General features: G+C 38.6%; 1 protein-coding gene across 1 annotated transcript in view; it reads right to left on the reverse strand.

Annotated features, from left to right (window-relative positions):
* The window catches only part of TTC3 (tetratricopeptide repeat domain 3), an 80,402-nt gene that overhangs the window by 33,884 nt on the left and 29,161 nt on the right, over positions 1-17,357 (reverse strand). Inside the window, exons 18-28 of the mRNA XM_038759953.1 lie at positions 14,724-14,861; positions 14,276-14,356; positions 13,100-13,212; positions 11,346-11,466; positions 10,504-10,626; positions 9,065-9,163; positions 6,779-6,871; positions 6,078-6,142; positions 4,548-4,684; positions 2,984-3,301; positions 1,594-1,857 (exon numbers count right to left, since the gene is read on the reverse strand). Of these exons, the coding sequence (XP_038615881.1) occupies positions 1,594-1,857; positions 2,984-3,301; positions 4,548-4,684; positions 6,078-6,142; positions 6,779-6,871; positions 9,065-9,163; positions 10,504-10,626; positions 11,346-11,466; positions 13,100-13,212; positions 14,276-14,356; positions 14,724-14,861 (1,552 nt within the window). The remainder of the gene's footprint in view (positions 1-1,593; positions 1,858-2,983; positions 3,302-4,547; positions 4,685-6,077; positions 6,143-6,778; positions 6,872-9,064; positions 9,164-10,503; positions 10,627-11,345; positions 11,467-13,099; positions 13,213-14,275; positions 14,357-14,723; positions 14,862-17,357) is intronic.

The following is a 17,357-nucleotide window of genomic DNA, read 5'->3' on the forward strand; positions in this document are numbered from 1 at the left end:
CAATAAATGCAAAATTACTACTTGAGCAGTTTGCGACAAAATGTGAAAATATTTCTGATGGTGGAATTTCTGAACAAAATCATAAAACTGATGGTCATTTTGGTGGGAAGACTCCTAAGGAAGCAGTTCCTGAAAATCTGTTTAAATGGCTGTTCACCAGAAAACAGTACAGTAGATTGTACCCACAGAGATAATGAACATTCTCAAGGTGTATCCTTTGGGATAAAATCACCTCTTTTCCCATTCCAGTTATCTGGACCAACCAAACATCTCTTTTCTTTTACTTTTTCTTGGGGACAATGTAATTCAGCAACACATCTATATGGTGTGCACGTTGGATCCTACTCAGAAATAATTTATTTAGTAATTGTCATATCTGCGAATCCTTACTTGAGAAAACACAAAAACATACAACCCAGACTTCCTTATTTTTATAGTAACTAATCCAGTAGTGTGTGATAATACACTAAATATTCTCCTTCTGTAAAACCAAATAACTAGGTGAAATAACTTAGTTCAATTTAGTAAATTACCTTTGGCTTTTCCCTCAACTGAGATAGTTTTCCCTTAGGCTAATGAAATTGAGTGAGCATCTTATTTCTCATGACTTCTACAGGATTTGGCTTTGAATTTGTTACCTCTGAATCCTACTTCTTTTTATCCCAGAACAGTTTATATGTTCCAAACATGAACAATAATTTGGTAACTCTCTACCCATTTGAGTGGGGTGCAGTTTGAGAGCATTCAAGTTGATTTGTACTTCCCAAGTGCTTAGTACACTGCTCTGCACACAGTAAGCTTTCAATAAATACGACTGACTGACTGAATGAATGAATATTTAACGAATGAAAATCTTTAAAAATTTTTGTACACTGCCCTGAATCCGCTTTAGAAAGAATGGTCCAAAAGTCAAATTTGGCCTACCTGTGCTAATGTATTTTTCTTTCTTTCACCAAAACAACACTGCAAATTAAGACTTACAAGTATGAGTTGGTAGAAAGTCAGGTTAAATAACTGACTTAGAATACTTGAATACTTGAAGAATACTTGACAGTGGGGAGGGGGCAGTGCTTGGCTTTCTGCACATTAAATCCAACTCCACCCACTCATTTTTTGTTAATTATTTGGATACTAACCTGAAAAGAGTTAGTCTAAAACACCTTTACTGCTGAGATGCAGATGTTCAAGATAAAAATGATAGGTTGTGCTTGACATGTAGTAAGTGCTTAATAAATATTATTATTAATATTGTTTGTATTATTATCCTGAATGCCAAGGAGGGCAACCATCCTATTGCCTCTATAGAGTTGGAACCCTGAGCTGGATGGCCCATTGCTCTGCCCTGTAATGGCAATGGATTCTAAAATCAGTAATAAATACTCTGCTAAACTTCTGCCTTTGAAACAGAATTTGGATAAAGAAATTAGAGCAGGGAAAGAATAAAGTGATCCAAGAAGGACACACCTTGTATAACATGACATAATGAATGAGTGGAGAAATATGCTTACAAGGTTAAAAATTAAGCTGAACAGACATGGGTAAAATCCTAAGTCAAGTGGAATTTATCTCTGGAGAAACAGCATTTATACATACCCATTATATCAAAAAATTCATCTAAAGTATGATGTAGAGTAGGAAATTGTTCTCTATTCTCTTCTAATAGCCATATTAGGCAGCGAGCTTCCTTCAAGGATGACGAATGGAAGTATTCAAGAATTTCTCCATCTACACAATTGGGGAGCAGAAGGTCTAGTTTACGACCATATTTCTCATTCCAAAGATCAGTGATGATGCTGCATTTGAGCTCTCTAATAGACTCTCCATAACGGGAAAAAAAAGCTTCTGTGGCATCCAAGCCTGTAAAGAAAAAAAATCCACAGGAAGAAATTGTACTGGCTTTGAAATATACAGTCTACAGAATCAAAAAGCTCAACAAATAAGAAATTCTAGTCATTCCCAGGTGGTACTCACCAACCACAAAGGGGCTTCGGGTCCATCTTGACCTCTTTGGAACTCCTTGAACTTAGAGGAAGACCTGGGAGAATGCTGGAACTGCCAGCTCTGCCTCAATTCCTCAAAGCCTCCAAACTGAAGGAGGCCAGCCTGGAATAGCCTAACGAAGTCAAGACTGGCTGCATGCCAACATGATCCTCCATTCTTACCTCTAATCGAATTTCCTAGATATACCTTCAATTTTTTCGACTGAATTTTGATCATCGGCCTCAGATCATTTCTCAAGGATGTCCTCACCTTTTACTTGCCCTATTTTCCTGGCCCTTGGAGCAAATGCTATATTCTAAACATAAGTGGACTGAAAATACAACTTATAAATTATTATATGTGCTAAACACTTACTATGTGTCAAGCACTGTTCTAAGCTACAAATTAATCAGGTCGGACTCAGTCCCTGTCCCACGAGGCACACAGTCTAAGTAGAAGGGAGAACAACTGCTTAGTACAGTGCTCTGCACACAGTAAGCACTCAATAAATATGATTGAATGAATCCCCACTTTACAGATGAGAGTGGCAGAGCTAAAATTAGAACCCAGGTCTTTTGATTTCCAGGCTTAGGCTAAGCTGATTCCCAATTAGTACCCAGAGTTCAAAATTGGCTGCTTTGTGCAACCTACCAGGTTACTTGGGCTGGGATAGCAATCTAAATCACTGGTATTTACTGAGTACTTACTATGTGCAGGGCACTGAACTAAGCACTTGGAAGAGTGCCAATACAACGGAATTGGTAAACACACTCCCTGCCCACAAATAAGCATAACACAATAAGGTTGAGGGGTAGAGAGACTGAAGAGTCTGATCCATTAAGCTCTTTATATGTCATAACAGAAAACATTTTCAGAGCTGCATTTAAATATTCTGAATAATTGAGGTGACAAAATATGAGGATGCCAACTAATTTTAATATCCCATTTGTTAAACTTGATTTAATTAATTAGAAAATTAGTCACTTTGGGAAAGGAGACTTACCAAAATTATTGAGCTTCTGAATCCACTCATGTAGTTTGGGGTCAACTACAACTTCAAGCTCACTCAATACATGCAGAAAAATTCTTGTCTTGACTCTGTTCTGGTTCTGGAACAAGTGACAGAGAATGCGCTCCATGGTTTCATTAGGTAGATGACTAGAAGAGCGTTCAGTATAATCCTCCTTGCTTATTACCCACCAAGAAAGCAATTCACTCAGAAGTTTAGATGTGTCTTGTACCCCAAATTTAAGTTTTTCAGCATTTTCCTTTATACAATGCAGAACTCTATCATCAATAACTTGGCAACTTTGAACACAGCCTATAAAAAAATTAGGAACAATTTACTTATGAGTGAGATAACAAAACAGTATCAATCCCCAATTACACTGTGTTTAAATTTATCTGCCACTGCATTAGGGAATATGGACTATGCTTAGCCAGGATTTTTATTATTCATTTTCACGCTTTTACAGAACTCAAAGTTTTCTCAATTTCATTTGAAAATTTTGGCAGTCTATTTTTAATAGAATATAATTTCATACTGAACAGTTTCTACTAATAACAAGCACTATGTGTAAAAAAAAATCAATGGAATTTAAGTAGCATCTTTAGTGCAATATACTATACAATATGCAAAAATAAATTTAAAAAACTCACCTACTTTCATATTCCTAATCCACCCTAATTATCTCTCTACACAATTTGTTTAAGATAATTGGTCCAAAAGAGAAAACAGAATTCAAGAACATTTGAGTAGATTCCACTGAAAATTCAGGCACAGGAAATCAAAGAGCAGGAAAATCAACACTGATGTTAAGAAAGAAAGGAGGAAATCTCTCTTCATAGCAGTAACATGGGGTATACTATTAGCAATTATCAATACCAATTTTACCAATGCAATTTGAGTCAAAATTAAATCCGTACGCAGACACGTATGCATTATTAACTGTGATAAAATTAGCGTCTAACAACGCATTATTTGTTGCTATGTCAAAGTTGATTAATAGTTGATTAATGAAGAAACATGGTTGATTGGAACTTAACGCTTAGAACAGTGCTCTGCACATAAGAAGTGCTCAATAAATGCCATTGATTGATTGATTAATTAATTATAGACTACCACTCTCCCCACCTTTCAAGGCCTTATTAAAATCACATCTACAAGAGGCCGTGCCCGACTAAAACCCTCATTTTCCCTTTTCCCTCACCCTTCTGCGTCACTTACCACCTGGATCTATACTCTTTAATCACTTGATAGACACTCCTCCCTCAGCATCTACGCATGTATCTGTAACTTATATTGTCTGCCTTCCCCTCTAGCCTATAAGCTCCTGGTGGACAGGAAATTTGTCTACCAACTCTGTTATATTATACTCCCCCCCAAGCACTTAGTACAGCACGCACTAAATATCACTTATTGATTGATTTGGCAGGTTGTGGACATAATTGGTTGGCAGGGCCTTCAATAGATACAATATACTACGGAAGCTCATGCCCAGATGTACCTGGACATCTAGCTAAAGAGAGAATGAACTACTCAAACAAATGCTTTATCCCTTACGTACCTTTATGGACACTGTGTTTAGATGAGTTATTTTCACTTGATTTCTCTTCCATTCTTTCGTTTGCTAAAGATTTTGCTTCTTTTTTTCGAAGTTTTCTCTTTGATTTTTTATCTTCTTTAATTCTTAGTTTCCCTAGACTGAAAAACACTATTTATTAGAAAGCTGGTGAACTTCAGTTATTTAAGAACAAACTAGTTTGCCTTTGAAAACTCATAAAAATGTTTTAGCCAGTGGTTTGGGGGAAACTTACGTTGGTACACTGAATAAACATAAATACATTCTACTAACCATTTATCAGTGCAACAAAGAGTCCAATCTACTACTGAAAATTCAGTAGAACTTCATTAACTCAAAATTCCTGATAATCTTCTCACTTTCTCCTTTTCCTCCCAACAACTACTTCCAAAACACCCACACCTGAGCTTCACCTTCAGATAGCCATACAATTCAGTTCTCTTGTAACACCCAACTATGTTGCTGACAAACTATGCATTAAGGAAAGCACACGCTAAGTATGCATGCCTTCACCAGTGTCCACATGCTAATGTTGGACCGTCTTCTATCCAGATAGGTACACACTGTTGGAAGGACAGTCCTTTCGCCAACTGTGCTAGCTCCAAAATGTGTAGTGAAAACGTGTATTATAGGAGAACTGATTGTGTGTGTGTGCACGCATGCACATATAGTAACTACAATTTTGTTGACTGAATTTTGATCGTCAGGGAAGATCACCTCCTCCAAGAGGGAGGAGCTCACCTCCTCCAAGAGGCCTTCCCAGACTGAGGCTCCCTTTTCCTCTCCTCCTCCACCTCCCTCCCCTCCCCATAGCACCTGTATATATGTTTGTACAGATTTATTACTCTATTTATTTTACTTGTACATATTTACTATTCTATTTATTTTGTTAATGATGTGCATTTGGCTTTAATTCCATTTATTCTGACAACTTGACACCTGTCCACATGTTTTGTTTTGTTGTCTGTCTCCCTCTTCTAGACTGTGAGCCCGTTGTTGGGTAGGGACCGTCTCTATATGTCACCAACTTGTACTTCCCAAGCGCTTAGTACAGTGCTCTCCACACAGTAAGCGCTCAATAAATACGATTGAATGAATGAATGAACTGTTCAAACTCATCTCAAGGATTTCCTCTCTTGTCATTTTCCCCACTTACCTGACCCTTAGGGCTTTTCTACCCTGCTTAGGGCCTAGAGGGGAGCTCTAGAAACCGGGGAACAGGTTTGGACTTTGTGGCCATTCACTGTCAAGATTTTATGATGCTCAGTATACAGACTGAAAATACAGGCCTTAGTGGGTGTGGCTTGCAGGCTAAAATAAAACTTCAGGTCTGGATTTCTAATCCTCAATTTTGTGACCAGAGTTCCTCATAGTAGATTCTAAGGGGTTATTGCAGTTATGCTCTTCTTTTGTTGTAACAGCAAAGTCAATGTAATCTAAATATTTGCCTTCAATCCAATTTTCATCTTGCTCTATCATCAAAGTTCTAAACACGTTACCAATTACAAATCTTACCTGGAACACTTCTGTTTCACTACAGGTCTTGGTGGATCCCTTTCTTTCACAACTTTATGTTCAAACTTTAAAAGACAAAAAGAACACCAAGAGTGTGACTCATCCAATAATTCTTTTTTTCTACAGCAAGAGCCAGCATCACAAAATCAGAAATACTACGCAACCTGAAGCACATACAAGAAGTGCTCAGAAAAACCAGATGCACTGATAACACTATGACCCTTGTGCAGATTGGCTACCTAGGGCTGAAGGTGAAACAAACTGTCCATCTACTGGAAAAAGTCACAGTGCCACTAAGGTAAAGAAAGAAACTAATCTTCTCTAAGAAGGAAATCAAAATTTTCAGTGATTAAGGTATACCATTACTCCTCATGCCCTTTGCTGTGCCTTCCACGTTCCATTTACCTCACCAAAAGCAATAATGATTCATTCTCCCATCAGCACTTAGAACAGTGCTTTGCACAAGCACTTAATTAAGCGCTTAATAAATGCCATTATTATTATATGGCTGATCATGGAACTACCACAATGGCTTTGGTACACTTTCACGATTTTACAAATATACTCTGCTCTTTGCTGGAGAGGTGCATGACTCATAGTACACAGCACCAAAAAAATTAATTTCTTTTTGCAAAAGGATTAAATGTAAATAAGTGCTTTTTTATCCCATTATCTAGATTTTTCTTTTGACGTGTACTTACTTCACATTTAATTTGGCCAGTTGAACCAAAGATAATAATCTTGGAAATGATTCCTCCACAGTCAGGGGTAAGACACGGGTCTTGAAGAAAATCCTGTTAAGTAGAAAAGGAAAATAAATTTGATCGATATTAATTAAAATGAAGTCTCACCTACTTATGATTAATCAATCAATGGTATTTACTGAGAGCTTACTATGTGCAGAGCACTCTACTAAGTCCTTGGGAGAATACAATACAGGAGAGTTGGTAGATATGTTCCCTACCCACAACTGCTAACAAACATTTTCCCTACCTATACATCAAAATTAGAAGAATTAATATGTTTTAAGTGATCAAAAATGGAGGCATCCTGGAGTTTAAAGCTGCAAAAAAGACCTAATACTAGGTATTGTTGCACAATTTACAGCCATTTAAAGCTTGATTTGGAAGCATGCTGCTTAGCAGGGTAGATTCTAAACTAGACCAAATATCCAAACTACCATGTTATCACTGGTCTAGGATTTGGGCCACAAAACATTTCCTAAAAAAGTGGTAATAAATGCCACAACCTGATATTACGTTATTATTATATTTTTCCCAATTCCCTCCATATCAACCAGAAACATTTGAGCATCATCTCAAAAGCACTCGATTAGCTCTCTCTCTCTCTCCCCTCTGCTACTTATCTTTCTTCTCCACTACACCCAAGCAAACACTCTTTGCTCCCCTCCCTACTCAATGTGCCTCATTCTGGTCGTTCTGTCTTTCCTGCTATCTCCCTTCTCTTATTAATCTCTCAACTCACCACCCTAATTATGTGTGTATGTGTTAATCATAGTAAATTTCAGTTTTAGCAGAAGTTCGAAGACAGCATTCTTCCTCAGTACAGTAAACGGTAAATCAGGAATATTATTTTCTGACCCTGGCATAAGGAGAAAACTGGACTCAAATATCCATCCATGCCAAGCAACCCACTGTTCTGACATAAAGGATATTACTTTTATCCCATCACCCATCTGGAATCTGGGATAATGACTGGAGGGGTGAGGAGGGGAGAGAGACAGCTGGATTCTATTTTTTGATCCTTGGATGAAAGAAAAAGAGTCTGAACCATATCTCAGAGGAGAAGGAAGCAAAAAGTCAATTGAAATGCATTCTGAGGTATAACTAAATCCATAGTTTAGTGGATAGCTAAACACTAAAGTGTTTAATTTTCAGTGTGGTAACTGAAACAGCGTTACACGGAATTTACTTCACTCTCAACAACTATATTGCTGGGATAATAGACACTTACCATAGAAATTATTTTACTAATATAAGAGAGATTATTCTATGTTTCTTGAAGACAGGGGTTATTATCTTTACTTAGTCTTGGGATGGTGCTATAATAAAATGATTACTGAAATATAATGATCTATGAAAGCTTTAATTATACAGTAGTATGTACTTAAAATTAAACCTCTCATACCCAGCAGCCTGATGAAAAATATGAATTCAATGATTACAGAGGAACCATTCTCAAGAAAATACCTACAAACTACAATAATTTTTCAAACAATTCAATTCAGAATGTCTTTCCGAGCAATTTGAGTAGCAAAACAGCAGGGCGGCCTAGTGGAAAGAGCACGAGCCTGGGCGTTCTAATCTTAGCTCTGCCACTTGTCTGCTGCGTGGCTTTGGAAAAGTCACTTCACTTCTCTATGCCTCAATTGCCTCATTTGTAAAATGGGGATTAAGAGGGATGAACACTGGGAGCCCTAGGTGGCAAAGGGACTGTGTCCAACCTGATTGTCTTGTATCTACCTCAAAGCTTAGTACAGTGCCAGGCACATAGTAAGTGCTTAACAAATACAATTTAAAAATATGAAAGTTCAAGAGACCATTATGAAAGCAACCTATCTGGACCCTTACAAGCCAGTTTAAAGATGTGTTTCTAATATATCCTTCTTCAAAAAGTAGTTTAAAGTTCACTGTTACTGTAGATCTTTTCCAAATTTCTCTGTAAATGAACGCTAAAACCAAAGATTGGGTCCCTTATGTCTGACTGATCTAAATAAACAAAAAAAAGGGGGGGGAGGAGAAGGTGTGTTTGTATGTGTTGGGGGGCGGGGGGGATGTGCCATTTATCAATTAAATAATATCCTACTAGCCTGAAAGAATAAATACACCTTCCAAAGCATCTCATATACATAGAAAAAAATGTATCAACTAGGATCTGACCCAAAGCACCTAGCATTCTTCTTCTGAAAAGACTTAATTTCCATTGAGAAACAAATAAATTGATACCTCGGACAATGCATGTCTTACCTTGTCATTTTTATCATTGAAAGTTGTTTTTAACTTCTTCCAGCAGCTAATGTGAAATTCTATTTTACACAATTGGCAGCAGTTGATACGTATAAAGCCCTTGGATTTAAGAAACTCAATTAAAATTACACTTGAAGAAATACGCAATAGGATTTGTAAATAAATAAATATGCTCAACTATATAATTAAACCAAGAAACAAATTTATTCCTTGGGATGTATGCTCACAGATATAATCTGGTCTGAAAAACTTATATTACTATTTATAATAAAAAGTACAAGAGGAGGAAATTATAAAAAAAATAGATCAGAAATAACTGCCTCCATTCTCTATGCACCAATTCCCCTAACAGATTCAGAAAGGCACCTATATAGTTTCTCAATCAAATCGATATCTATTGAGTGCTTACTATGTGCAGAGCACTACACTAAGCATTTGGGAGACTATGATACAACAGAATTAGCATAAATTTTCCCTGCTTATAACAAGCTCACAGTCTAGACGGGATTCCCCCAGAATCATGAGGACTGTAGACTGTAAGTTTGTTGTAGGCAGGGAATGTGTCTGTATATTGTTATACTGTACTCTCCCAAGTGCTTAGTACAGTGCTCTGCATGCAGCAAGCACTCAATAAATATAACTGGATGATTCAAGGGGAAGGAGTCAGCCAGAGATGGTTGGCCTCAGGGCCCTCTAATCCTTCCCACCTTCATTACTCAGGAGTTAAACCCTTAACAGACACAGGTAAGACTAACCCCAACTGCACTCCAGCAATCTCTCACCTTAGCTCCCTTAAAAATTTAAAAATAAAAAAAAATTTTGAATGCACCTCCCGCAGAGATATGTGGCTCTTTCAAGATGAATTAAAATGATGACGATATAATCTTTTCTGGCATATTTAATCTCTTAACAGAATAGGCATGCATGATGTGGTGCATTGTCATATAAACTCCACTTGCTTATTTTTGAAGGAATGACTAAATCTATCCCAAGGCAGGACCAAACTGGATTACTGGGAAAGGAAAGGTTGGGGCTTCAGCCCCTATCCATCAGGAAGTTGTTTAAAGAGGTTGTACCTGCCTTAAATTTGTTAAATTAGAAAAATAAATAAATCAATCTGGGATCTTGAGGAGCCAGGCCCTAAAATCTCCTTAGCAAGTGGGACGCCAAGATAAATCACACTCTAAAATTCAAGCGTGTTTAGGGGCACTATTACAGTTTGCTTGAGACAACAGTAATTGAATGCTGGGTACGAGTGAGCGGAGGGGAAATCAGAGCTTTGCCAGAATTTTTCTAAGACTGGGGAAAGTCCAAAAAAAAAAAAAATACTTCCTCACCATGGGACTTTGGCAACCTATGGTTTGGAAGTAGCTCTATTTCAATGTATTTATACTTACACTTTTGTACTAAAGTGAACTCTGAAGGTGTTTTTTTTTTACCTTAAAATCTGGATCAGTTAAATATATCTGGATTTTGGAATGTCCATGGCAATTTTGATAGGAACACACAGCATCTGGTTCTGGAGGGAACTTACATTCCTCTATATAATTCTCTAGTATTGACTATAATAGGAACAAAAACACAAAAGCTTGTTAATTTTCCTTCGGATGACATAATAATGGACAATGCAATGGTCAGAGAACTTCAGTTTTAATTCTTTTTCTTCAAAAAGCATTTAGACAGAAAAATCTGTCTTCTTTCTAGCAATTATGTGAGTGTACTAAAATCTCCAATTTATTTAGACATAATGGTGGCCAGAGAGATGGGGGGAGAACAATAGACCATATTTAAAGGATACTTATTTACAGTCAGATATTTCAGCTATTGGAATAACAGCCTTGCAATTTTGTAAAATACAGTTCAAATCTAGTCTTCTATTACAATGTCCAAATACAGAATTGTGACTAAGACCAAAAAAAAATAAAGTAAGCATATGCACGAGTCACCACAGATCAAACCTAGACACAAACTTTATAGAAAAGCCAGGGTTGAACACGTCCAAGCCTAGCCTTACAACAGAGCTCCCAGGCAAAGGCCTGAACTGTCACAAGTTTTCAAGGCCCAAAGCAATCACTAGCCCAGCAACCAATTAAAAAAAAAAGCGACATAAAAGCTATTTGGTTTATATAAAAACTGGAGGAGATATTTTTAGGTAGGGGAAAGAAGCAGATTTTACAAGGAAGCTTCTTTTTTTCCTCCTCTCGGAATTCAACAGGAAGCCTGCCAATCATTTGAAATACTGTAATAGTAAACAGACAACTCTCTTTGAAGAAACACTCACTTGTAATCTCTCAGACTGAGACTCTTCAATAATCTCAGAAGTGGTGGGCCACACTAATACTCCAGGAATAAATTTAATCATGGTTTTTGATTTCTCAAAATGATAAATAGCATCTGAAAATCTAAAATAGTTTAGAAAACAAACATTTTTAATGAGTTTAAAGACTTGTTCCAGTGTTCTCAGCAATTCCCTTTTAAGTCTCTTGCCGGGGAATCTACAGAAAACTGAGGACCTCGAGCTTTGCAATGGCCCAAGTGGCAAGGACTGGCACCCCCATGATCGGCAACGTTCAAGACCTAGCTGGATCCAAAAGTGATCCTCAGTTTCCCATCTGGAGGCACTGTTTTGTAAATATATTCCGCTAACCTAATGTCTTGTAATTCCAGCATCCAAGCAGCTTGGCCTTGGGCCTGGGCGTCAGAAGGACTTGGGTTCTAATCCTGACTCCACCACTTGTCTGCTGTGTGACCTTGGGCAAGTCACTTCACTTCTCTGTGCCTCAGTTCCCTCATCTCTAAATGGGGATTAAGACGGTGAGCCTCATGAGGGACATGGACTGTTTCCAACCTATCATATCTACCCCAGCACTTAGTACAGGGTGCGGCACATAGTAAGTGCTTAACAAATGTGACTGGAAATTGTGCTTCAGCCTGACAGCCTCTTCCACCCAACAAAAATAACCCAAAAAAAGAGGAACTGCAGGGACACTGTGGGGAGAGGGGAGAGGGAAGGGAAGAATGATGGAATCCAACATGAACTTATTTAATTTCTCAATCACATTAGACTGTGAGCCCTTTAGACTGTGAGCCCACTGTTGGGTAGGGACTGTCTCTATATGTTGCCAACTTGTACTTCCCAAGCGCTTAGTACAGTGCTCTGCACACAGTAAGCACTCAATAAATACGATTGATTGATGATTTACTGAGTGCTTACTGTGTGCAGGGCACTGTATTAAGCGCTTGTGAGAGTACAAGATAACAGAGGTAGCAGATACATTCCCTGCACACAGACATTAATATAAACAAATTATAGATACAAGTGCTGTGGGGCTGGGGGGTGAGGAGAATGAAGGGAGCAAATCATGGCAACAAAGAAGGGAGTGGGAGAAGAGGAAATGAGAGCCTAGTCAGTAAAGGCCTACTGGATGAGATGTGTCTTCAATAAGGCTTTGAAGGTGGGGAGAGTAACTGTCTGTTGGATATGAAGAGGGAGGGCATTCTAGGCCAGAGGTGACATGGGCGAGAGGTCGGCGGAGAGATAGATGAGATCAAGGTACGGTGAGTAGGTTGGAGCAAAGTGTGCGATCTGGGTTGTAGTGGGAGAGTAGTGAGGTGAGTTAGGAGCAGGCACAGTGATTGAGTGCTTTAAAGCTAATGGCCTAGATTCACAGGCCTAAGGCCCAAGGGCTGAATCAGTGTTTTCAAGGAACATCTCTAGGCCAAATGTTGAGTGTACATCCTTTATCTGCTGCCTTGGTTAAAGGGTTAATCTACTGACTCAGTTTCCAGATGGCAGCTTTCATATGACTATGTATTTATTTGGGCCGTGACTGAATAGCGGGAATTGTTTTGATTGGCCTTTCTTTGGGAATCCAATATTGAAAGAGATGTTAGGTCCTCAAAAGCAAAAGCCTAACAAATAATAGCTTACTCAAGATGGATTACAATTGTTAATATTTACAAACCTTAAGTGATTAAGGGTTTTAATCAGTTGCCTGCTCAAATTCAAAGCCAATAAATGTAGATTATACTAACTTGTTTTTTCTCAAATAAACCTTCCCGATTCCATAATATGCCAAGCAATCGTAACCCTCACTGGAGTACTGCTCCAGGATTCTTTTAAACTGGTTTTCAGCTTCAGATAATCCCTTCAAAAGCAACAAAAGAAATCATCAGGCACATAAGAGTAAAACTACAGAGATAGTTTTAATCTGTTGGTTTTACATCTCTGAGTCTGTTTTATCTTTCCATGAGTCAATAAAAATTTACATAATCAAAACATTTTGTCTTGTGTAACTACACTTTGTGATTTTTATTTAATGAACATGTATTTCCATAATTTGGGAACATCCTTTATGAGATGTAATTGAACATGCCCTCACCAGTGGTGATGTGAACTTGTTTTCCATTGGCACACCCTTCGCTTTTCAGACCAGGGCCCCCATTTCGTAAATTACTGCTTTAGTATCCTACATAGTACTATTGAGATCTAATTACTAGTAAAATGGCCCCAAAGAGTAAATAGATCTCTACAGGGCTTAGATGCAATGAGTAATTGGATCTAGTGGAAAGAACAGGGCTTGGGAGTCAGAGGACCTGGATTCTAATCCAGATTCCATCACTTACCTGCTTTATCATTTTGGGCAAGTTAGCTTCTCTGGACCTCAGTTTCCTCATCTGTAATATGGAAAATCTCCTTCCTGTTCTCCCTATTTAGACTGTGAGCCCCATGGGACTGGGTCTGACCTGATTTACCTGTATCTATCCCAGGATTTAGAAGAGTGTTTAATGCACAGTGAGTGTTTAACCAGTGCCACAATTATTCTTTATTTACAAACATAATTTTAATCTAGTTTCTTCCTACAGGCTCACAGGTACAAGGATCGGGGTGGAAAGGGAAGGGTAAACACTGAGAAGCAGTGTGGCCTCTAGTGGAAAGAGCATGAGCCTGGGATTCAGAGGGTCTGGATTCTAATCCCGGTGAACTTGGGAAAATCACTTAACTTCTCTGCCTCAGTTTCCTAATTTGTAAAATGGGGTTAAGACTGTGAGCCCTAAGTGGGACAGGGACTGTGTCCAAACTGATTATCTTGTATCTACCCAACTCTTAGTACAAAACCTAGCACATAGTAAGTGCTTAATAAATACCAAAAGAAAAAAAAAAAAAACATTTAAATACTATGATTTACTTGAAACTGCTCCAAATCTTACCTCAGGCTGTCCTATTCCAAGAAGAGCAGTGGCATATCCATATATTATGATGAGGTAGTCAGTGATGGCAAGATTCATTTGCTGCCAAGGAAAATAATGTTCAGCACTATTCAGCTCAAACACTTTGAAAGTGATCCAGTGACTCCTACTATGGACATAATCCCACTCTCAAAGTAGAAAAAGACTAGGGGCTAAGGTGAGACATAATGAATTTCACTGCACCTGAAGAATATTTCTCCTGGAAATTTTTCCCGCATAACTAGTTTTGTGAGGATGTGTCTTCCAGAATGGAAGGCTTGAAGAAAGACTCTGAGGTCACTCAGAATGAATGTATGGGCTGTAATTGCAAAGCCCAAATTCAGGTCCAATTAAAGACTAGTTTGCCTGAACTACTTCACCCCAATGTTAAAGTCTGTTTACTTTAAAATTTAAAAACCATAAATTTTACCTTTAATTCCTTGGGATCTAAAATTTTTAACAAATGTGAAAAGGCCTGTTCAGCACCACGGCAACGCTGGTCCATTAAGGCTGTATAACCATCTTGGAAAAGGGATTTCAGCATTTCTGTTAACTCAAGCAAACCCACCTGCAAAATAATTTTTAAAATTTGATTTTGCAATTAGTAAAATCCACTTTTACTGCATCTCTAAGTTAGTGATAAACGGGGAAAAAAAATCATAATAATTTAGAATTCCACGCTATGAACTACATTTTGGGACTGCAAACATACTTGGAGTTTATATCCAGACAAAGTGATAAATATTAGTTAGCCTTTTATTTCTTCCTGAGCAACAGTATTTTCAATGGAATGATGAAAACTTGGATGAAAAATTACTTCAAATAACACATTACTGAAAATCTGGCCCTTACTCAAACCACAAACACTTATATTGTCATTATTTTCTCCTCAAAAGGTGGCCAAAACCGCTAATTTGGCAGGATGGCCTCCCATGTTAGGATTCTGTCCTGCCATTCGACAGGCCTAAAACCCGAATTCTTCAAGGGTCAAGGTCTGGACTGGATGATCCAAGTAGGTCTGCTAAACTACAATAGTGAGGGTGACAGAAGCTATCATCAATCATCATCATCAATCGTATTTATTGAGCGCTTACTATGTGCAGAGCACTGTACTAAGCACTTGGGAAGTACAAATTGGCAATGTATAGAGACAGTCCCTACCCAACAGTGGGCTCACAGTCTAAAAGTCTATCACTGCACCACCTAAAGAAAGAAGACAAAGCAGAATCCTCTTCTTCAAAAGCAGTGACAAAAGCCGCTGCTGTTACCACTGTCACCCCAGCTGACCTGAATTTTCAGGCCTGGTGAGACCATTTTGGCATGGCCAAATGGCTAGGTGACCTCACGTGCCCACTGCTTGAAACTAATGCAAACCACTGACCATTTTTCTATCATTCCCTGCCCTCCACTGCTCAGCTTGAGTGACTGTGGCCCACAGGGTGGCAATGGCTCCCTAGACTTTCAACCAGGTAATAACAGTGGGCGGTGAAAAGAAGCAGTGTGGCCTCGTGGTTAGAGTGTGGCCTGGGCATCAGAAGGACCTGGGTTCTAATGCCAGCTCTGACACTTGTCTGCTGTGTGATCTTAGGCAAGTCATTTCACTTGTCTAAGATTCAGTTACCTCATCTGTAAAATGGGGATTAAGACTGTGAGCCCCACTTGGGATACGGACTGTGTGTCCAATCTGATCAGCGTGTATCTACCCCAGCCCTTAGAATGGTGCCTGGCACACAGTAAGGGCTTAAAAAATGCTATAAAAAAAGAGATAAATACTTTCTTTTTCTCTCTCCCTTCCCCACCTCTGGCTTTATGCTCTTGAGGTCCAGCCCTCACAACACCTAAGAGGCTGGATTTCTCTGCTCCACTGGGAATGCTTTGAAATGGAATTAAGAATCAATTATCTTGCTAAAGACTAATTTAAAATGTCATAAATCCTGCTGAAAAATGCCAAAAAAATTCCCAAGCGAGGATGGACACATTTTCATGTTCACCAACTGAAGCAAACTACTAGATACAAATGCTCATTACTATTGCTTCAATTATGTTCCAAGCTCGGATACCCAGAGTCCCACAGTAACTGTACATAGGTTTTTAGAATATACTACAACACTAAATAATTAACTCGTTAAATCTCTAGTAGCAGATGTAGGTTTTTAAGCTAATTTGAAGGACACAAAAAGAAAAAACTCATCTTCACTATGGTTCTTTATAAGTGGTAAAAGAAAATTTACCAAGATCCCAGAAAGTATTACCTTTGTCTGAATGCAATCAATATTTATGTGGCCCTTATTCTGTTCAGAGCACTGTACTAAGACCATAAGTACAAAGTTAGTAGACAAGATCCCGGCCCTCAAAGACGGCATACAATTTAGCAAAGGATCTTGCAATATACTGGAGTCAGTATATACATTAGTACTGAAGAAAGGTCCCCTTACCGGTCCATTCCTCTACCTCAAAGAGTAGAGGAATAAGAACAAGAATGTGCAAACTATTATTTCAAAACTCAAATCTCTTCCTTTCAGAACACCTCCACTCCCAAAGCAAGGAGTCCCCTCAAAGTTCCCTCCCACTCAATTTCAATTCCAGAGGGAACGTATGTCCATGTGACCCCATCAGGAGAAAGAAAAATCAATTCCAAATTGACCTTCGTTATCTACTTCACATTGAGATTTTTTCCTCTATACCTTTTCCCTCAATTATCCTTTATTTTTCCAGATTACTCCCTGTTCTCCAGTGCCTTCATTTCTCTTCCTCCATCTCCCCTACATGTTCCGTGCCAGCATATTAACGTCTCACATACAGGGCCCTGCATGACCTGCAATTCGGGCCAGGTCAAGCTGGCACAGAGTTGAACTCAATCCGATTCAGGCAAGCTCAGATAGTTTCCCCCGCCTCTTCCTCCTGCCCAACAGGAGGGGAAGGCAGAAAACATTAGATATTTAAATGTTCCTTGTGTCAGCTGTACCACGGAACTGAGTAATAAAATTTGAATCAGCCATTTTCCTGGGGCAGACTGCTACCGCCATCATGGAGTAATGACCACAGAATGACCATTTGAAATGCT

The sequence above is a fragment of the Tachyglossus aculeatus genome, chromosome 18, assembly GCF_015852505.1.
Source record: "Tachyglossus aculeatus isolate mTacAcu1 chromosome 18, mTacAcu1.pri, whole genome shotgun sequence".
NCBI classification, from domain to species: domain Eukaryota; kingdom Metazoa; phylum Chordata; class Mammalia; order Monotremata; family Tachyglossidae; genus Tachyglossus; species Tachyglossus aculeatus.